This window comes from Acanthaster planci, linkage group LG05 (genome assembly GCF_054643075.1).
Source record: "Acanthaster planci isolate LZ-2023a linkage group LG05, COTS_SCS, whole genome shotgun sequence".
In the NCBI taxonomy this organism is placed as follows: Eukaryota; Metazoa; Echinodermata; class Asteroidea; order Valvatida; family Acanthasteridae; genus Acanthaster; species Acanthaster planci.
This window is the reverse complement of record NC_141781.1, coordinates 688,902-710,784: the sequence shown is the minus strand read 5'-3', so window position 1 is coordinate 710,784 and position 21,883 is coordinate 688,902. Positions and strand designations below refer to the sequence as shown.

The 21,883-nt window shown below is 40.7% G+C and overlaps 2 protein-coding genes across 9 annotated transcripts in view; one reads left to right on the top strand and one right to left on the bottom strand.

Moving 5' to 3' along the window:
- The window catches only part of LOC110984731 (serine/threonine-protein kinase ATR-like), a 53,529-nt gene extending 41,570 nt beyond the window's left edge, over nucleotides 1-11,959 (top strand). Inside the window, exons 53-62 of the mRNA XM_087136462.1 lie at nucleotides 75-204; nucleotides 669-758; nucleotides 3,490-3,597; nucleotides 3,875-3,963; nucleotides 5,506-5,574; nucleotides 7,250-7,345; nucleotides 7,860-8,013; nucleotides 8,340-8,491; nucleotides 9,522-9,627; nucleotides 9,880-11,959. Of these exons, the coding sequence (XP_086992588.1) occupies nucleotides 75-204; nucleotides 669-758; nucleotides 3,490-3,597; nucleotides 3,875-3,963; nucleotides 5,506-5,574; nucleotides 7,250-7,345; nucleotides 7,860-8,013; nucleotides 8,340-8,491; nucleotides 9,522-9,627; nucleotides 9,880-10,053 (1,168 nt within the window). The 3' untranslated portion in view covers nucleotides 10,054-11,959. The remainder of the gene's footprint in view (nucleotides 1-74; nucleotides 205-668; nucleotides 759-3,489; nucleotides 3,598-3,874; nucleotides 3,964-5,505; nucleotides 5,575-7,249; nucleotides 7,346-7,859; nucleotides 8,014-8,339; nucleotides 8,492-9,521; nucleotides 9,628-9,879) is intronic.
- Nucleotides 11,960-12,998: 1,039 nt separating this feature from the next.
- Nucleotides 12,999-21,883, bottom strand: part of LOC110984716 (myotubularin-related protein 10-B-like) — a 39,060-nt gene continuing 30,175 nt past the window's right edge. For all 8 annotated transcript variants that reach the window (XM_087136455.1, XM_022245156.2, XM_087136456.1 and 5 more), the window contains 4 exons: nucleotides 20,493-20,571; nucleotides 20,034-20,104; nucleotides 18,176-18,348; nucleotides 12,999-17,230 (listed from right to left, as the gene is read on the bottom strand). In XM_087136455.1, coding sequence (XP_086992581.1) covers nucleotides 16,265-17,230; nucleotides 18,176-18,348; nucleotides 20,034-20,104; nucleotides 20,493-20,571 — 1,289 coding nt within the window. In that variant the 3' untranslated portion in view covers nucleotides 12,999-16,264. The remainder of the gene's footprint in view (nucleotides 17,231-18,175; nucleotides 18,349-20,033; nucleotides 20,105-20,492; nucleotides 20,572-21,883) is intronic.

The window sequence follows — 21,883 nt, the reverse complement described above, 5'->3', positions numbered from 1 at the left end:
TTGGAGCAGGTGGAGAAATGGTTGTCAAAATTTTCCTTTTTTCCCTGCAATGGTCTTCCTTTGTTCTGTCTTAGCAATTTCAGTAACATCATTGTACCCCTGCAATCAGCAGTGACTGTCACCCTTCCTAGTAGTCAAGGAGCTCATCGAGATCATGATCCCTTCCCTATGGCCCAGATATTCATCAACAGCTTTGATGATGTGGTAAGCATTTGTTGTCAGCACATTGCTTTTAACAAAGCTGAGAATTTGTTTTCACACACCCCAAAGTACTTTGAGCAGAAACCCAGTAGAAGTTGAGAAGCCTATGACCCAGCAGATCAAGCATCCCCCAGACCAAAGAGCGGAAGAGTCTCCTAACCTGCCAACCACCGTAGAGATCAAACAGTGACAACAGTCTGGATTGTCTTCAGAGTTAGTTGATTAATGAAGTCCCACAAGATCCATTTGAAGCTTGTGTTCAGCAGAGCTAAAACTTTAGATGAAGTCTGTAAAAATAAGTGTAAATCCACATGTGGCATCTGTGGATCTCTTTGTGTTCTAGTTTATAGTTTAAGGTAAAATCATGAGGGAAAAAAACTTGAGATTGACTTAGTGTAAGGTGTGAGAGCCTAGCTCAAGACCTCACACCAGGAACATCCAATGCAATGTGTGTATGATTGTAACAGGTGGAGGTACTCCCGTCTCTACAAAGACCTAAGAAGATTGGCATCCAGGGATCAGATGGCAAGCTATATGTCATGATGTGCAAACCAAAGGTAATGTAGAGGAAACCAAGTTGAGTAGGAGTGTTAGTGAGGAAACCAAGTTGAGCAAGAGTGCTAGTGAGGAAACCAAGTTGAGCAAGAGTGCTAGTGAGGAAACCAAGTTGACCAGGAGTGTTAGTGAGGAAACCAAGTTGAGCAAGAGTGTTAGTGAGGAAACCAAGTTGAGCAAGAGTGCTAGTGAGGAAACCAAGTTGAGCAAGAGTGTTAGTGAGAAAACCAAGTTGAGCAGGAGTGCTAGTGAGGAAACCAAGTTGAGCAGGAGTGCTAGTGAGGAAACCAAGTTGAGCAAGAGTGTTAGTGAGAAAACCAAGTTGAGCAGGAGTGTTAGTGAGGAAACCAAGTTGACCAGGAGTGTTAGTGAGGAAACCAAGTTGACCAGGAGTGTTAGTGAGAAAACCAAGTTGAGCAGGAGTGTTAGTGAGGAAACCAAGTTGACCAGGAGTGTTAGTGAGAAAACCAAGTTGAGCAAGAGTGTTAGTGAGAAAACCAAGTTGAGCAAGAGTGTTAGTGAGGAAACCAAGTTGACCAGGAGTGTTAGTGAGAAAACCAAGTTGAGCAGGAGTGTTAGTGAGGAAACCAAGTTGAGCAAGAGTGTTAGTGAGAAAACCAAGTTGAGCAAGAGTGTTAGTGAGGAAACCAAGTTGAGCAAGAGTGCTAGTGAGGAAACCAAGTTGAGGAGGAGTGTTAGTGAGAAAACCAAGTTGAGCAGGAGTGCTAGTGAGGAAACCAAGTTGAGCAAGAGTGTTAGTGAGGAAACCAAGTTGAGCAGGAGTGCTAGTGAGGAAACCAAGTTGAGCAAGAGTGCTAGTGAGGAAACCAAGTTGACCAGGAGTGTTAGTGAGGAAACCAAGTTGAGCAAGAGTGCTAGTGAGGAAACCAAGTTGACCAGGAGTGTTAGTGAGGAAACCAAGTTGAGCAAGAGTGTTAGTGAGAAAACCAAGTTGAGCAAGAGTGTTAGTGAGGAAACCAAGTTGAGCAAGAGTGTTAGTGAGGAAACCAAGTTGAGCAAGAGTGTTAGTGAGAAAACCAAGTTGAGCAAGAGTGTTAGTGAGGAAACCAAGTTGAGGAGGAGTGTTAGTGAGAAAACCAAGTTGAGCAAGAGTGTTAGTGAGGAAACCAAGTTGAGCAAGAGTGTTAGTGAGGAAACCAAGTTGAGGAGGAGTGTTAGTGAGGAAACCAAGTTGAGCAGGAGTGTTAGTGAGGAAACCAAGTTGAGCAAGAGTGCTAGTGAGGAAACCAAGTTGAGCAAGAGTGTTAGTGAGAAAACCAAGTTGAGCAGGAGTGTTAGTGAGAAAACCAAGTTGAGCAAGAGTGTTAGTGAGGAAACCAAGTTGAGCAAGAGTGCTAGCGAGGAAACCAAGTTGAGCAAGAGTGTTAGTGAGGAAACCAAGTTGAGCAAGAGTGCTAGTGAGGAAACCAAGTTGAGGAGGAGTGTTAGTGAGAAAACCAAGTTGAGCAGGAGTGTTAGTGAGGAAACCAAGTTGAGCAAGAGTGTTAGTGAGGAAACCAAGTTGAGGAGGAGTGCTAGTGAGGAAACCAAGTTGAGCAAGAGGTTAGTGAGGAAACCAAGTTGAGCAAGAGTGTTAGTGAGAAAACCAAGTTGAGCAAGAGTGTTAGTAAGAAAACCAAGTTGACCAGGAGTGTTAGTAAGAAAACCAAGTTGACCAGGAGTGTTAGTGAGAAAACCAAGTTGAGCAGGAGTGTTAGTGAGGAAACCAAGTTGAGCAGGAGTGTTAGTGAGGAAACCAAGTTGAGCAAGAGTGTTAGTGAGGAAACCAAGTTGAGCAAGAGTGTTAGTGAGGAAACCAAGTTGAGCAGGAGTGTTAGTGAGGAAACCAAGTTGAGCAAGAGTGTTAGTGAGGAAACCAAGTTGAGCAGGAGTGTTAGTGAGAAAACCAAGTTGAGCAGGAGTGTTAGTGAGAAAACCAAGTTGACCAGGAGTGTTAGTGAGGAAACCAAGTTGAGCAAGAGTGTTAGCGAGGAAACCAAGTTAACCAGAAATTTTAGTGAGAAAACCAAGTTGAGCAGGAGTGTTAGTGAGAAAACCAAGTTGAGCAGGAGTGTTAGTGAGGAAACCAAGTTGAGCAGGAGTGTTAGTGAGGAAACCAAGTTGAGCAAGAGTGTTAGTGAGAAAACCAAGTTGAGCAGGAGTGTTAGTGAGGAAACCAAGTTGAGCAAGAGTGTTAGTGAGGAAACCAAGTTGAGCAGGAGTGTTAGTGAGAAAACCAAGTTGAGCAAGAGTGTTAGTGAGGAAACCAAGTTGACCAGGAGTGTTAGTGAGAAAACCAAGTTGACCAGGAGTGTTAGTGAGGAAACCAAGTTGAGCAAGAGTGTTAGCGAGGAAACCAAGTTAACCAGAAATTTTAGTGAGGAAACCAAGTTAACCAGGAGTTTTAGTGAGGGTTTTATGCTGAATTATACGTGCTTAAAGTAATCGGGAAAAAATATAATCTTCACTCTCATGCATGTTGGCAAGTCTTAGCTGTGACAGTCAGAGGCAAGATTTTTTGTTTGCTTTGAATTGCTTATTTGACTCAAATCTTATTAAAACCTGTCAATTACTTCATCAGATGAAAGCATGCATTTGGTCTTCTCTGGTAGTACTTCAGACTTCCAGGAGACTTGTGTTTCTTGAGATGCTTTTTTTCTTGAGAATTCCAAACAATTCAACTTTCAATATTTATTATGACATTAATCCTCAGATTGCTTGTCTCTGTCTTAGGATGATCTGAGGCAGGACAATCGTTTGATGGAATTCAACGGAGTTGTCAATAAATGTTTGAGGAAGGATGCTGAGTCGCGTCGTGCTCAGCTTCACATCAGGACATATGTAAGAGCCATCCTTTTTATGACCAAGAAATGTTTGGTTGGATTGGTATCCAGTGGATGGTTTAAATTGGAATCTAAGTAAAGCATCACTGATGTAGAGTTATAAAGCTCTGTTTGCCTTTGTTGAGATAGCAAAAAGAGACTCTACAAGTTTGCTTGATTGAGACCTAAACCCACAACCTTCTGCCAACTGTGGCAGATATCTTTATTACTCGATCAGCACAGTGGATCAGTGATGCTAAGTTAGGGTTAATATCTTTATATCTGTCTATTCCTAGGCTGTCATTCCATTGAATGAGGAATGTGGACTCATTGAATGGGTCCCTAACACAGCTGGGTTGAGATACATCCTCCATAAAATATACAGGCAAGTTCAAATCCTCAGAAGTTTCCACCTAAAAATGTTACATCTTGAATTTCTGAGTTCTTTCACGATGGATAATGAACATCAAGAAAAGCCGATCTGTTTGTTTGATTGATATTGTCATTTTGTCTTAGATGTTCTGATTTAGCTTTTGCCATAGGGTTATGTTTTTGCCCTTTGCATTGTTATAGTACTGTTAATGCATAAGACCTGTATGGGAAAGATTCAAACCCTTAACCTTTTGTTTACTTGTAGAGGTGTCAAACCCTATCCCATCACCTAACTCATCATTGTGTGCAGGTGTCAGACCTTATTCCATCACCTAGCTCATCATTGTGTGCAGGTGTCAGACCCTATTCCATCACCTAGCTCATCATTGTGTGCAGGTGTCAGACCCTATTCCATCACCTAGCTCATCACTGTGTGCAGGTGTCAGACCTTATTCCATCACCTAGCTCATCATTGTGTGCAGGTGTCAGACCTTATTCCATCACCTAGCTCATCATTGTGTGCAGGTGTCAGACCTTATTCCATCACCTAGCTCATCATTGTGTGCAGGTGTCAGACCTTATTCCATCATCTAGCTCATCAATGTGTGCAGGTGTCAGACCCTATCCCATCACCTAGCCCATCATTGTGTGCCGGTGTCAGACCTTATTCCATCATCTAGCTCATCATTGTGTGCAGGTGTCAGACCTTATTCCATCACCTAGCTCATCATTGTGTGCATGTGTCAGACCCTATCCCATCACCTAGCCCATCACTGTGTGCAGGTGTCAGACCCTATTCCATCACCCAGCTCATCACTGTGCAGATGTCAGACCCTATTCTATCACCTAGCCCATCATTGTGTGCCGGTGTCAGACCTTATTCCATCATCTAGCTCATCATTGTGTGCAGGTGTCAGACCTTATTCCATCACCTAGCTCATCATTGTGTGCATGTGTCAGACCCTATCCCATCACCTAGCCCATCACTGTGTGCAGGTGTCAGACCCTATTCCATCACCCAGCTCATCACTGTGCAGATGTCAGACCCTATTCTATCACCTAGCTCATCACTGTGTGCAGGTGTCAGACCTTATTCCATCACCTAGCTCATCATTGTGTGCAGGTGTCAGACCTTATTCCATCACCTAACTCATCATTGTGTGCAGGTGTCAGACCTTATTCCATCACCTAGCTCATCATTGTGTGCAGGTGTCAGACCCTATTCCATCACCTAGCTCATCATTGTGTGCAGGTGTCAGACCCTATTCCATCACCTAGCTCATCATTGTGTGCAGGTGTCAGACCTTATTCCATCACCTAGCTCATCATTGGGTTGAGCTGGTCAGTTTGAATCTGGTCTGAATATTGCCAGCTATGATGATTAATGTTATTTATTGATTAAAACATCTGAGTAGGGGAGAATCAGTTTTGTCCTTGAGTGGTTGGCCATCACCCAGGATCATGATAAAAAGCAAAATTCACAGTAATCTAAGTTTGCAAAAAGCCACTTTATTAATATTCATTGTAAAAAAAGCCCAAACTGGTTTTTCAACAGGGAGAAAGGAATGTACGTATCAGGTCGAGAACTAAAGAGTCTGGCTCCACCACGTGGTGCTCCATTGGAGTAAGTAGCTATTGGTGGTCTTTTTATGGTAGACTTGGAACTAGACTTGGTTGAGAACTGAAGAGTCTGGCTCCACCACGTGGTGCTCCATTGGAGTAAGTAGCTATTGGTGGTCTTTCTATGGTAGACTTGGAACTAGACTTGGTTGAGAACTGAAGAGTCTGGCTCCACCACGTGGTGCTCCATTGGAGTAAGTAGCTATTGGTGGTCTTTCTATGGTAGACTTGGAACTAGACTTGGTTGAGAACTGAAGAGTCTGGCTCCACCACGTGGTGCTCCATTGGAGTAAGTAGCTATTGGTGGTCTTTCTATGGTAGACTTGGAACTAGACTTGGTTGAGAACTAAAGAGTCTGGCTCCACCACGTGGTGCTCCATTGGAGTAAGTAGCTATTGGTGGTCTTTCTGTGGTAGACTTGGAACTAGACTTGGTCGAGAACTGAAGAGTCTGGCTCCACCACGTGGTGCTCCATTGGAGTAAGTAGCTATTGGTGGTCTTTCTGTGGTAGACTTGGAACTAGACTTGGTTGAGAACTGAAGAGTCTGGCTCCACCACGTGGTGCTCCATTGGAGTAAGTAGCTATTGGTGGTCTTTCTATGGTAGACTTGGAACTAGACTTGGTTGAGAACTGAAGAGTCTGGCTCCACCACGTGGTGCTCCATTGGAGTAAGTAGCTATTGGTGGTCTTTCTATGGTAGACTTGGAACTAGACTTGGTTGAGAACTGAAGAGTCTGGCTCCACCACGTGGTGCTCCATTGGAGTAAGTAGCTATTGGTGGTCTTTCTATGGTAGACTTGGAACTAGACTTGGTTGAGAACTAAAGAGTCTGGCTCCACTACGTGGTGCTCCATTGGAGTAAGTAGCTATTGGTGGTCTTTCTATGGTAGACTTGGAACTAGACTTGGTCGAGAACTGAAGAGTCTGGCTCCACCACGTGGTGCTCCATTGGAGTAAGTAGCTATTGGTGGTCTTTCTATGGTAGACTTGGAACTAGACTTGGTTGAGAACTGAAGAGTCTGGCTCCACCATGTGGTGCTCCATTGGAGTAAGTAGCTATTGGTGGTCTTTCTATGGTAGACTTGGAACTAGACTTGGTTGAGAACTGAAGAGTCTGGCTCCACCACGTGGTGCTCCATTGGAGTAAGTAGCTATTGGTGGTCTTTCTATGGTAGACTTGGAACTAGACTTGGTTGAGAACTGAAGAGTCTGGCTCCACCACGTGGTGCTCCATTGGAGTAAGTAGCTATTGGTGGTCTTTCTATGGTAGACTTGGAACCCTTCAAGAATAAGATCATCAAACAGTTAGTATATTATGACTATTCTTAAACTTAGTTTGTCATAAGTACAAGAACTCTTAATGCAGAAATCTGTTGAAGATGTGACTGTATTTTAATGTGGAAAAGTGTAAATCGCACATTCCTTCATAGCACTTGCTTGTATTGATTGTAAGTCTAAAGAAATATGTGGAAAGATAATGATGATAAAATGTTAGATTGGGGAGTAATCCTGTCAGAATCATACCAGAAAGAAGTCACCAAGTCAGACACAAACTATGAAAAAACAATGTAGAATAAAAAGAAATCTCTCAAAAGAATAGGGAATAGTAATTTTGTCACCGAAGTGGAGGATGTATGTACTTAACATCATTATTGCCAGGTTTGACGTTTCTTCACAGGCAGGTGTTGGATATTTTCAGGACCAAGTTACTGCCCAAGTTTCCGCCAGTCTTTGGGGAGTGGTTTCTCAAGACTTTCCCTGACCCTACCTCATGGTGAGATACTCTGAAATGTCTCATTCCTCCAACTGTCATCGTGTGCATGGGCTAGGGCCCTTATTTTGTCCAGAAAGATCTACAACTGTTCTCAAACCTAAGGACACATTTGACATACTTTAATAAGCTGGAGACGTCAAGCTCCATGTCAAAATTTGAAGCATGAATTTAGACGGACTTGGTATTTATTGCTCAGATGTGGTAATTGGAAAGGGCTTGTACATTTGTCTGAGACAAACCATGTTTGGGGAATTCTTTCTCGTGAATTGAATGTAGATTGACTAGATTCCTGGGAAGTTTACTAGTTCTTTTATGAATAAGTTTGGTAGAATTTGATTTGTAGAATATAGGTAAGACAAGCATAATAAAATTTATGAAAGTTGAACGTTTTCATAAAAGGACTAGCTTGAAAGGTTTTATGCATTGGAACGGATTATTCTTAACATCCTTTGGAGTTACTGGAAAATCAAATATGTCAGAAATGCAATTATACCAATGTCTTTGAATTTTTCAGGTACCTGAGTAGACTGGCATATGCTCGGACCTCAGCTGTTATGTCTATGGTTGGCTATATACTGGGTCTGGGTGACAGACATGGTGAGAACATTCTTTATGACTCCACTACGGGAGACTGTGTGCATGTGGACTTTAACTGTCTCTTCAACAAGGTAGGACCATGTGTCAGTCAGTAACAGTTTAATAAAATGATGACTTTCAAACGGGGGCTCAAAGTATCCAGCTAATGTCCTAGAATGTTTAATTTGCCATCAGACTATTCTCCAAACCAATCTAAGGGTATTGTAGTCAGAAGTCAGGTAACAAGACAAGCTGTGATTATTACTTCTTCTAGAGTGATTTTGGAGTTGGTTGTTGAGTTTGGTTCATTTGTAAACTAAGAGATGGAGATAGCAAAAGCAGAAGCTCAGAGGATCTTTGGAATAATTTAATTGATCTTATGCTGATGTACATGCTAACCCATTGTTCCTGTACTCAGGGTGAGACGTTTGAGTACCCAGAGAGAGTCCCTTTCCGTTTAACTCACAACATGGAGACTGCTATGGGACCAATGGGCAAGGAAGGTATCTTCCGACGAGCTTGTGAGGTCACCATGAAGGTCATGAGGGATCAGAGAGAACCACTCATGAGGTATGTCCTCTCATGAGGGATCAGAGAGAACCACTCATGAGGTATGTCCTCTCATGAGGGATCAGAGAGAACCACTCATGAGGTATGTCCTCTCATGAGGGATTAGAGAGAACCATTCATGAGGTATGTCCTCTCATGAGGGATCAGAGAGAACCACTCATGAGGTATGTCCTCTCATGAGGGATCAGAGAGAACCACTCATGAGGTATGTCCTCTCATGAGGGATCAGAGAGAACCATTCATGAGGTATGTCCTCTCATGAGGGATCAGAGAGAACCACTCATGAGGTATGTCCTCTCATGAGGGATCAGAGAGAACCATTCATGAGGTATGTCCTCTCATGAGGGATCAGAGAGAACCACTCATGAGGTATGTCCTCTCATGAGGGATCAGAGAGAACCATTCATGAGGTATGTCCTCTCATGAGGGATCAGAGAGAACCATTCATGAGGTATGTCCTCTCATGAGGGATCAGAGAGAACCACTCATGAGGTATGTCCTCTCATGAGGGATCAGAGAGAACCACTCATGAGGCATGTCCTCTCATGAGGGATCAGAGAGAACCACTCATGAGGCATGTCCTCTCATGAGGGATTAGAGAGAACCATTCATGAGGTATGTCCTCTCTTGAGGGATCAGAGAGAACCACTCATGAGGCATGTCCTCTCATGAGGGATCAGGGAGAACCACTCATGAGGCATGTCCTCTCAAGCTCCTCTGTTTTCCACTTTTGTGAGAAAAGATTTGAAATCTAATCAAGACTTCAAGCTACATTCCTAGTTGTCTGAGAAGATCATTTGTGGTCACCAGCTTTGCTGTGAAAGTGCTGTGTCAGCAAAAGTTATTCTAATCAAAAAGAAGTGTCATCACATTGCCGCCAGTTTAATAGATAATTTTTCCATTGCCGCTGAAATCTAGGACTTCTATGATTTGTAGTTAATAGATGCAGAAGGGTGAAGATCCTTCCATTTTTCAATGGGAAGAACAACAGACAAGGTTAAATTTGTATTATAATTTGTTCAATTGTCAGCGTTTTGAAGACCTTCATTTACGACCCATTGGTAGAATGGAGCAAGCCAGCTAAGGGAACACGGACGTCACATCTCAGCGAATCAGGAGAGATTAATAATGAAAAGGTAGGAGAATTTCACAATACATTGCAGAACCTGTAAAAGCTTTGTTCAATAGATTTGTTCACATCAAGTTGTGTTGTGTGATAAGTCATTGTCTTCCCAAATTTTAGAAGCTCAGATAATGAGTGGTTGTTTCGTTCAATTTTCCAGGAGAAATTTCTGTTTGGCCTCTTTTGTCCCACATGACCCGTTTTAGAAGAAGCATCCATTTTCACTAATAATTCCTAATTCCTGAATTTTTTTTTTACTCCTAAGGCCCTGACTCATGTCAAAGACATCGAGCAACGCTTACAGGGAATCTTGAAGAACAAGAACAAGACAAGAGGTCTACCTCTCTCTATTGAAGGTCATGTGCATTACCTGCTACAGGAAGCAACATCTGAAGCTAATCTGGCTCAAATGTACTTTGGATGGGCTGCCTACATGTAGGGATCTATCAGTCCAATTTATGCGTCTCGAAACACATTCATAGATTGAACAACATGGTTTGGAATGAAACACTTGACCGTGTGAACCCTGGTATAGACATTAATACCACTCAACAGATGGTCTAGTGTTCGAGTCTAATATCGGTGAAGCTGGGAAGTGTTTTCTCACCATCTTTCATGGGTGTTCATCTTGCAGTAGCTTGATTTCAGTGTTTGTAGACGTTATTGGAACCAATGTGTATGCAGTCTTTTTCTGTGTACATGGAATTTGAGACAAAAATGTCACAGCCCACATCTTATGAAGAACGAATTCAGCCCACATCTTATGAAGAACGAATTCAGCCCACATCTTATGAAGAACGAATTCAGCCCACATCTTATGAAGAACGAATTCAGCCCACATCTTATGAAGAACGAATTCAGCCCACATCTTATGAAGAACGAATTCAGCCCACATCTTATGAGGAACGAATTCTTGAATACTATGTGGTAAATGGTTGAGATGGACTTTGTAAGCCTATGACGTGTGCCGTCTCAGATTGCTGTTTCAATTCCAAGTCTTCTTGCATTCAGGAAAACTTTAACAGCCTTTGAAGAAGATCTTTAATCAAGTTTTTAGTAAACATTCTTTGTACATGCCATAAGATGCTGATATATAAAAATTTATCTTGCTTGCTGCTACACGGCCTTAATTATTATGTGCTGTTTTAAGGACTCTTTGTGTAGGAGCAGAAAACAGGAGAACAATGACTTTGTTCTTGTAAACTGCCAAGATAAGGAGTCATGAAATGGTGATCAGTGATTATTTGCCAGCTGTTGGTCGATTTTCTTGGTATCCTATGCCAAAAATATATCCTGGGCGTCTGACAAAATCAGACAATGGGTTACTGATCCGACTTTGTTCTAGTTGTAAAGCAAACCTCGCCCACCCTGTCAATGTAAAATATAAACAGTGAGTGGGAACCAGTTAAATGTTAGGCTGCATCTAAATCTAATGTGTTAAGAGTTTTGTCTAGGTCTTTGCTGATGTAAATATGTGGACCAAAGCTCCTGAAACCTATTTTACCCGTTTCACTTGTTTTCATTGCCTGATATCTCCCCACCCATTGGGACAGACTTTTTTTTTCTTTTTCTCCAAATGTTGCCCCTGCCACCTGTGTCCTTGTCAGTCAGTGCATACATGTAAGCAGCAAAGTCATGGTATTGTATGCTAAGGTCCTCACTTTACACAAACAAGTCTTCATACCCATGTACACCTGTAAATTTCCAATGCTGGGGGAGCCAATCACACAGTTGTAGTCACATATACACTTTATCAATTCCTTTCTCAGCAATATACGTCTCAACTTTTTAAAACTAAGATGAGTTTTGTCCAGCTGTCTGTCTCACTATCATCAAGGAAGCAGCCTGTCATAGCATCAGTGTTCACAGTTCCATGTGCTTGTACATGTCCGCCTTGAGCAGAAGCACTCCCTCATCAGTTTAAAGGAGCCGTGTTGATCGGAAGTGTTCATTTTGTTGGTAGCGATGCGATCACAACACATACATTTCTTAGTGGCTCGTCAAACAGTGAAGTTCCCACCAAAGGAGCCTCCATTAGGAAGAAAATTGTGCCCTCTGTTGATCCAGCTCAAGGCATATTGATTCACGGAAAGTGTGTAAGGATTAACAGCTGGAGGGGACCAAAAACTGTGTACTTTGAATTTTTCAACCCCGAAATTGTTGAACTGATGTTATTTTAGCATTTCCTTAGATGTTTGCAGGTGGTTTATTGTAGCCAACTGACCTCAAATATTTTTCAAAAAAATGAGCATCAGAATTGCTTTGCAGCTTTCATGTCTGATCTCCTTCTGATTGTAAATTGTTATGTATACACAGTTCAAGTGGAAATAAAAGGTTAAGAACAAGTCATGACTACTTGCCCACTTGTATTTTAAGTCTGGTGTCCTGCACCCTTATATATCTTAATAGTTAAGTTTATGTTAAACTGTTTCATAGTCGACTTTTACTGAAAGGAACAGTCAAAATAGTTCTTTCCTATTCTTTGTTTCCTTCATAGGCAACATGGAATAACATACGATGAATAAGCTGCATAGAGTTACTTCAGTTGAAAAAGTTTTGGACAAATGAGTCAAATTGAGCAAACAAAAGAGCTAGTTCAACAATTTGAAAGTCATTGTAAATGTAAAATGTTGCATCAACCCCTTATATTTAGGAAAAATCAGAACAAATTGCTACCTTCATAATGGATAGGACATGAGCTGCTTCAATAGACATAACTTCCATCTACAAGGAAACACCAGAAGTCCCCCCCTCAAAAAATGGACCACTCAGCTTTTTAACCAACAACCCCTTTAACTAAACCAAGTTGTATAACTATACCAGCTTGTTTAAGGCCTTTGTATCTCTATTTTTCAAGGGTGCACACTGTCGGTGCAGAAACAAGTGTAGTACATTTTTTGTACATGCATGTCTTTACAGATTCTTTGCTGTATTCACAAGCAGAGATTCAGCAAGGCAGGCATACAAAGGCTTTAAACAAGCTGGTATGGTTATACAAACCTGGTTTAGTTCTTAGAGCTAGTTAAATGAACTAGATGCATGAGCTAGTCAAGACCATTATTGTGTTCTTTGGACTTCTTCTTATTGAGGGAAATACATTTAACGCACAAACTTGCAGATTAATGATACTGAGGAAATATTACTGATATTGAGGTTCATTTAGCTTTAAGGTTAATTGGATTATATCAATTTTTTAATGAACAAATGAAATTTGAATTTATCGAATTCTTAGAGGGAACATTTCCCAGATAGGTTTTACTTTTTACTACCTGCAACGTGAAAGTACTAATCTTTTTCTTTAAAGTATAAATCTGCAGTTTGAATGTTCAGGATTTGAAAAAAAGCTCAAACATGAACAAATTGGACCAAAACAAAACAGTAAAGTGATATTCAAAATTAACTGGGAGGAATTTATTATCATCAACATAAACACAACAAAATCATTCTTACACAAAGTTTTGAGTTGTGCCAATTTAATAAAGTTCTTAAACAATTAATGCCTGATCAAATGATCATTCCGGTATGAAAAAAAGAAGTAAAATTCAACAACTTGCTTTTGAGTTTGGGATGTTTACCTTGTTTGACATCGACAACAGCTGAAATATATAATCACTATTGGATTACTGTTTCTGTTTCTTCTCCCAGTAACAAGAAAATCATTAGTAACATTTGACAAATCTAATATTTTAGACTCTCTCAGTAATGCCATATTCCTTTTCACTTGAATACATTTAATTAATTTCATATATACACACAGATATACACCCCACATAAGTCAACCATAAAGCCTTGGACCAGATCAAAGCAGGTACACTCTACTAACAGACCAATCTACCTGCCCTCTTCTGGTTCCATACATGTGACAATTTGCAAAAATAGATTTCTTCTAGAAATGCTCATGTTTTTTCATTTTGTTTTGTTGTGATTTCAGCACTTCAAACCAACAGATCAAATCCCAAATTACAACAAATACTCCTGTCCAAAGGATGATTAATTCCATGTACATGTACAATAATGAATCCAGAAATGATTTCCACTCTTTAAGTTTCTTTAGCCTCCTATTTAACCAGAAATAAATCCTTAAATGCTGACAAACTCAACTGCTTTCTAAATTTTACACAAGAAATCTATGCTTGAAATGCTTAGGAACTTTAATTCATAACAACCCCAGTTTAGTCACTGGGGTTTTCCAAATGCCGGCTTTGTCTCCAGTCCCACCTTTGCTTTATTTGTAACCCAAGACTTTGAAGTTTTCAGCTCAGCGAATTTTTTTTCCTACACATAATTTGCTCAGGAGTATTGACCAGTTTGCTAATGAACCACACTTAGATGTTTGTCCATTTAGTCTGGGCATTGCAGGCCTACAAACAGCTGCACACACAACAAAGCTGAATCCCCCCATTGCCAGAAGACAGGAGTTTACATTGAGGGCGCTGTTAATTAATCAAGCCTTGGGCTTAAAAGCCTATCTCTCCCTGGTCGTTAAAGACATTGTTTATGAAGGAGATATTATAGCTATTCCATTGGCTAAAATAGACCCCATGCAGTTGGTATTTTGTAACTTTTCCTTTAAAACGGCAAGGAACCACTGAAAAGTGAAGTGAAATCCCTCTATTCCAAGGATAAGTTTCCTGCAATCCAGCTAATCTGCCTATTTCCAATACTATGATTTCAAGCAACATTACACTATTCCATAATACGTGTATGTACCATCAACAACCCATGTCAAGTTCAAAGTACACATAGGTTGGCTTGTCCAGTTCTGAATCCTTTAAAATCTGTTGAACCTTGTATTGGGTTTTAGTAGACTTGGACAGAGTGACAAATAAACAAACATATATACACGACAAACTGTTTGCAACTGTTTTTCAAGATGTACTTTGTATAGGGGAAGATGTTACAGGTTTTGCCCTTACCTGATGTATACATTTATAAACACTGTATATATTCCCATTAGTACAGCCTTGTATGCTATATAGAACAAAACTTTAATTAAAAGCTTACAGAGCGCATTCATTGCATTGCACATTTTCAACACAGAAATCGCAATTTACTTAAGTCATCAATGCCTGCAGAAATATTATCAAGCAAATTAAACCAAATCTCTAAGAATTTTTCTTGTGAAGAAATTGGACTATAACACATGGCTAACAGCAAAAGCTTTTCCTTAATAAATCTAACAACTAAAACAACATAACTGAGTGGTTTTAATATGTACAAAGCTATGAATCTATCGCCATTGAATAAATAGCATTTAAATACTAAGTCAAATGTTTAACAAAACAATGATCTGTATTTGCAATCACCAACTCTGAGGGAGTGTATGATGAGGAACACTTGTGGCATTCCATACGGAATACTGACTGATCCAAATGAAGATTTCTCTTCCGACATCCTGAACACTGCATGGGAATGTAAGCCACAGTGAAGAATGCCAACTTCTGAACTGACCAGTTCTTCCAAAAGGAAATAAAAACACTCCAATATCAAAGATAAGACAGAAAAAAAATCACGTGAGTTAAAAAGTTGCAGCCCACATCTGTAGTTACACCGAAATATATATTATTGACACTGTACTTTTCAACTCCCTAGATTTACAAAATATTCAATTTCTGACAAGCTTCCGTTTACAAAAGATATGAGATAATATGTCTTTGTACAACGTTGAGACAAATGTTTCATTTCCATGTTGCCAGATGGCATTTAGAAGGCACCAGAATAAATGATACTGATTGCCAAATGATACACAGCAAATCACTTTATCATAAATAACATGTAGGTGTGGATCCTGACCCTCCCTTTCCTTAAAAGAAATCAGAAAATAAAACTCCTTAGATCAATCTTTCAAGAAACCTGTGAAGAATCCTTGAAATCAACTCCTCTCACATGTAAATTGGCAACATTTAAAATTGGCAACTCACTACTCTTTCCTGTCCATGATTTTTGTCTCTGTTTCTGTAAATGCTACCATGATTCATAAGCTATTCAATGCAAACTGTGTGGCTCTGCAACAAAGCTTCTACTTTAACCAAAAAACAACAAAAACCTTTACTGAAAGAAAAAACCCATGAATACAATACCTTCACTTTTTTGGGTTGAAGAAGCAGTTTTCTCGCAATGTCTAACAGTTTCTCATGATTTTTTTTTTCATTTATGCTGCATCATAATGCCAGCTTTGAGTAAGCTATGACACAGCTTCTGTTGAAATCACAGGAATAAGATGAGGGCATTGGTCTACCCCATTGCAACAAGGTTCAACTCCCTCATTCATTAATATACAATGTAAAACAACTTGAATAAATACTGATCATCTGATAGGTGGATAGTCACTTGAGTCATGAATCATTCATCACACTATGGCTGTACCGCAAGAATGAAATGGAGCGTTCCATTCTGCAGGTATCCAGCAACAGTTGCAAGAAAGTTCCGAACTCACAGGTTATTCAGGGAATTTATTCAGGATTATTCAGATGTTGCATAAAAAAAATAATGAACATATTTCATCCTATCAGTGAAAAGAATAATTTCATTCCGTGGCAGATGAATGTTCCATTCCATCTATTACCTCCTGAAATTATTGTTACCACTACACTCAGAAACAATCATTATTTGTATCATCTTGATTGACATCAGGATATTTAGTGATGTCCTTACAATTCCACTTCATCATTAGCTTCGGCATCAGTTGCTGTTAGCATTGACATATCACTCTGCATAAGGCTTTGACCTCGCAGGAACCTCGCTAGGGGTGTGCCAAGAAACGATCTCCGATCCCCACCAATCAAGCTCAGGTCACTAATTGAGAAAGGGAACGCTGACGTCAGGAGGCCTTGGTTTCTGGTGTTATCCTCATAGGTGAAGTACAACCGACTTTCTCGCTTGGGCCGGCGCACTACGTCATTCATCTTCCGGGCTCGCAGCTGATCAAGCTTCTCCTTGAGTTGCAGTATCTCATCCACTACTTGGCAATGTTGCTTGTAGACTTGGGGATAACCCCCACCAACGATGTGGGCACTAGGCAACCAACGCAGGTAACATTGAGTCCAGAACTTGATAAACGGTGGCCCAGTCTGTGGAATGATCATGTTAGGATCTAGCTCCGATGAACGGCTATTTCCAGTGGAATTGGCTCCGTTGATGTTAAGGTTTTTATCTCGTAAGTGAACCGGCGTGGACAGTGCAGAGTCATCCTGGGATTTGCTACCATATTTGGCATCCAGTATAGTCCGTTTGGCCGTCCGGGCTCTGAAGCGATACAGCGCTGGATTACATCCTTCCATGTGATCTACTTCTTTCTGTGAGGACGGCCTGAACCTTGGTACTTTCTCAGCCAGGATCTGCTTAGCAATGTACATAGGATTGTTGAAGAGGGCTTGGTCCTCTCGACTGTATTGTAGAGACCATGCCCAGACCGTGGCTAACCTTATTGGATTCTCTGCATCCTGCATACATGTCCGCACTCGCTGCCTCTCGCCATTGAAGAGGAAGGTCCCAAAGATGCCAGCAAAGGTACTGTCCCAGATGGTGATGAGGTAGGTATCGGTGAATTCAAAGGCAGAAGGAAACTGTTGCATCATTTGATTGACGCAATCCAAAAAGAGAAGGAAAGTAGGAGCCTGCAAAATATAAAAAAAAACAAACACAGAGAATAACAACCATCAATAAGCACCACTCAGTTATCCGAGTTCCTCTTAGATACTGTTATACATTTTGTGTTTAAATGAAAGTCACACTCCACAAAGCTGCTTTAATAAAAAAAAATTGCTTAGATACTTTCATGGTAAGAAAGAGCTTAGCCGAAGGTCAGCCATAAGCATAATACATTGCACAGCAGTTTAGCTGGTAACTGGTTTCACTCTTCAATAGCTGTAGCAAATATGCACAAGTTTGTACTGTTAGCTTGGCATCTAACAGTGAAATGTCACAGTGTTGGGATTTGTTGATATCACCACTAAACCTTTGGTTCTAATTGCTGAATTCAAAAGTCCTTAAAAATACAAAATACTTTTTTATATACAGTGAACATATATGTACAGTCAGTCACAAAAGTTTAGGGTCACCCATACAAAATGTATTTACCTAAAGAAAAACCAAACATAGACCAATTAATCATGGTTACACAGCTATTTGACTACATTTCCATGATTTGAAATGTTAACAGTCCAACACTTAGTGTGTCCTCCAGTTTTTTTTTGATGGTTTAGACTGGATTTTTTATTCATGCTGCATTACAGACAAAATGTCATACCAGACCTGCCTTCGCAAAGAATTCATTCAAATGGGCTCATAGCACTATTCCAATGTTATGGGCCACTATAAAAAAAAACATGTTTTTGCAATCATTCAATGAGACAATGTAACGCAGGCCCAACGACAGAAATACCAACAAAATGACAGGTGGTCTTGAACTTTTACAAATGACTTACATGGATATAGGATGAGGGTATGGCAGACAGTGAGATTTCTTAGGGTGCTAGAGAATACTTTCATGACAATCTTCATTTAGTATTTTCTTGTTCAGTGTTTTGAGTTCATGTCATGATCTGGCTGAATGTTCTGACCTCTTCGCCGTCATTGGGAGTGAGATGACCACAGCGTTCTAGGAACGGATGACCAGCAATGACCCATTCTCTCTGAATCAGGCTCTGGAATCCAAGCTGAGTACGGCAGTATGGATCCAGGATAATCTGCACCAGCGATGATACAATGCAGGAGGTGTCACGACCGTTGGGTTCTGAAATGTCAACCGGAATCGCCACATGCAGAAGGGATATTGTGAGATTTAAACATAAATCCTAAAATAGAAGTAATCCTGGGCATGACAAGAAGCACTGGGTGAGCAGACACAAAGTTGAGCGTGGATAAAAATACTAATTTATAAATAGAGTATACAGCAGCACAGCGCTGTCATGTTAGATCTGAACAACTGTGACCTAATGGTGTGACTTTTGTGCCCTTGATGAGTGAGACAATTACAACAGTTGCTTCTCGTTAATCCGATTCCGCAAAAGTAGAGTAGAGCTGGTCAAATAAAATCACCTGAACATGTGACGTCTGCTTGGTTCAACAGAATCTAACAGCTGAAAAAAAAGATCTCACTACACCAAGCGGTACACGTACATGAATTGTAATTTTGTGTATCTACTCAGTTACAAACATACTAAAATTAATCTAGGAATTTTTACATGCACAAAAGTTTCAATTCAGTTTGTCCTTCCACATCAAGTCCATTCATCTTGAGCTTCTAGCAGGATGTCAGTCTCATCAGATCCATGAGTCATAGCCCTTCACCTAAGCCCCCAGCAATCCTTATGTCAACTTCTGACCGATGGATAAGACGGTTTGGTACGACCTACTTGTCTCTGTTTGCTTTCAGACGATCTCCGGATGTTGTCTGTCGGCAGGGACTATTCACAGCTGTAGTCGCACAAGCGACAACAGGGATTCTCATAGGATCTATTTTAAATGTAAGCTTTGGCTGGGCCCTTTAAATAGCACTTGGCTTGCCAAGGATTACAAAAGTCCAAGATTTAACGCTTCTTCCATAAAGTGTCAGCAATGAGGCCCTGCTTCATTGTAATTCACAATAATATGCTTATAGGGTCACTTTCCATAAATACACACACACACAGCGATAAAGCACAGTTTGTATACAGCTGTCAGACTCATTGATAGGCCAGCAGCTTCACAACTATTGGCTTGAGAGACAAATTACGCATGAAGTCAAGTGTACTTTCACATGTCAGAATGTTTGCAAATCCAGATGTTAGAACTCAGACCCAGAGAAAGTCTAATGAATCCTGAATATACCAGGACACAGCTACAGCAGAAGAAGATTTTCCCCTAGGTGGGACAACTCATAAGATTCATACCATCCACAGCTTCACAGGCAAACTGTCTGAGATGTCATGCTATTTGATAAAATATGTCTTTCATTATTAAATATGCTGAGTCATACATCAGATCACTGCCTTTAAAGGGCATTTCCCCCTTAAAAGAGATTAAGTACTGAAAGCTGGGGGAAGACAAGTTGACTGAGACTTGAGAAGCACTGTGACATTTAGTGGGTTGTGCACGCTGGGATATTCACCGGGGCACATAATTAGGCACATAAGTAGGATTTGAACTTTTAAATTGAGATTTCCCAGCTGCTAGAGAGGGCATCAATGAACTGATGTTTAAAGGGTTTTAAATGACATAAACAAAGCATTTCTATTGTTATGGAAAATCACACTAAAGCTCTTGTCTTATGCAATCAAGATTATCTAGACAATGCATCACTGGATTTAAATGAAGTCTTCTAAGCTTTGATTTGATACCAACCCCCCTACCCCCAACTTCTGACAACTATTCTGAGAGAAAATAAATGTTACTTTGGGTTGCATTTGTGTGGGCTGGGCAAGTTAAGTTCTTGCTTACCTCGTAGCACCACTGTCTGTTCATTCTGACAGATGGTAGTTGCCGCAGTCACAGCCACTGACATACACATGCTGGTCAAATGATAGAAACAATAGGAAGATGAGTCAGCGGGGAGGTAATTACAGGTCAGACTAAGTAATGATATCCTCCCTCTAGTGTATGAGATACACCTGCCGTCATTGTTTGGATTTCTAGTTCAGAGGAATGGGGAGAAGTCCTGGAGTTGATTGCAACTGATTTTTTCAGTAAGTGAACAGTCAGTTACGTGAAGCATGTTGCTGTGTGAACGTTTATGATTATTTTATGAAGAATTTGTGAACAGAAAGCTCAGTGTAAAATGTAAAAATACCTTTACTTTAAGAATCTGAAGGAATGGATAAACCTTTTACTATGAGTCAGAAACCTTGTTCCTCATAAATCTTCAGGGGATTCCTTGTAAGCATGGCCCAATTACTGTACCTTATGTTCTGCATCCATTTTGTAGCATCTAGGTTATTGTACCAGTCTTTATCTGAGTTCCAGAATTCTTTCAGATTCTCTGTAAGATAACAAAAACAGACAGAAACTGAATATCCTGAAAGAATGCTGTCCAGCCAAGAACAAAAGCAACAACCATATTTTCTTGCCCATGACTCATTTCATTCCCAAACATCTCAACACATCCCCCGAGAATACCTCAGGGCAAAAAGTGGTTCAAGTTTCCAGTTTCTTGACTCCAGTTCACACATCTCTTTTTATTAAAACTTCATCCAGCAGTGTTGAAGGTTAGACTCCATGATCACCAAGAGACCACCAAGACCATCACAAAACCAACACAAGATCCCACAAGACCTTCATAAGACCATCACAAGATCCCACAAGACCTTCATAAGACCATCACAAGATCCCACAAGACCTTCACAAGACCATCACGAGATGCCACAAGACCTTCACAAGACCATCACGAGATCCCACAAGACCTTCATAAGACCATCACGAGATCCCACAAGACCTTCATAAGACCATCACGAGATCCCACAAGACCTTCACAAGACCATCACAAGATCCAACAAGACTTTCATAAGACCATCACAAGATCCCACAAGACCTTCACAAGACCATCACAAGATCCGACAAGACCTTCACAAGACCATCACAAGATCCCACAAGACCTTCACAAGACCATCACGAGATCCCACAAGACCTTCACAAGACCATCACGAGATCCCACAAGACCATCATAAGACCATCACAAGATCCCACAAGACCATCACAAGATCCCACAAGACCTTCACAAGACCATCACAAGATCCCACAAGACCTTCACAAGACCATCACAAGATCCCACAAGACCTTCATAAGACCATCACGAGATCCCACAAGACCTTCAAAAGACCATCACAAGATCCCACAAGACCATCACAAGACCATCACAAGATCCCACAAGACCTTCACAAGACCATCACGAGATCCCACAAGATCCAACAAGACCATCACGAGATCCCACAAGACCTTCATAAGACCATCACAAGATCCCACAAGACCTTCACAAGACCATCACGAGATCCCACAAGACCTTCACAAGACCATCATGAGATCCCACAAGACCTTCAAAAGATCCCACAAGACCTCACAGTCTGAATTCAAGTCACAAGCTATCCCAATGAAAAACAACAAAAGCAGTCCTTTGTCATTGTTCAACCTGTTACTTGTGACTGGTCTTGTGACTGGTCTTATGACTGGGCTTGTGTTTGGTCATGTGATGACCTCTACAATACAGTTACATGTATCCAGCCAGACATATCATGGCATAACACCCTGAATAAAGACATTTAAAGATGTAGAATACATAATTAAAAGGTTGTTATTAA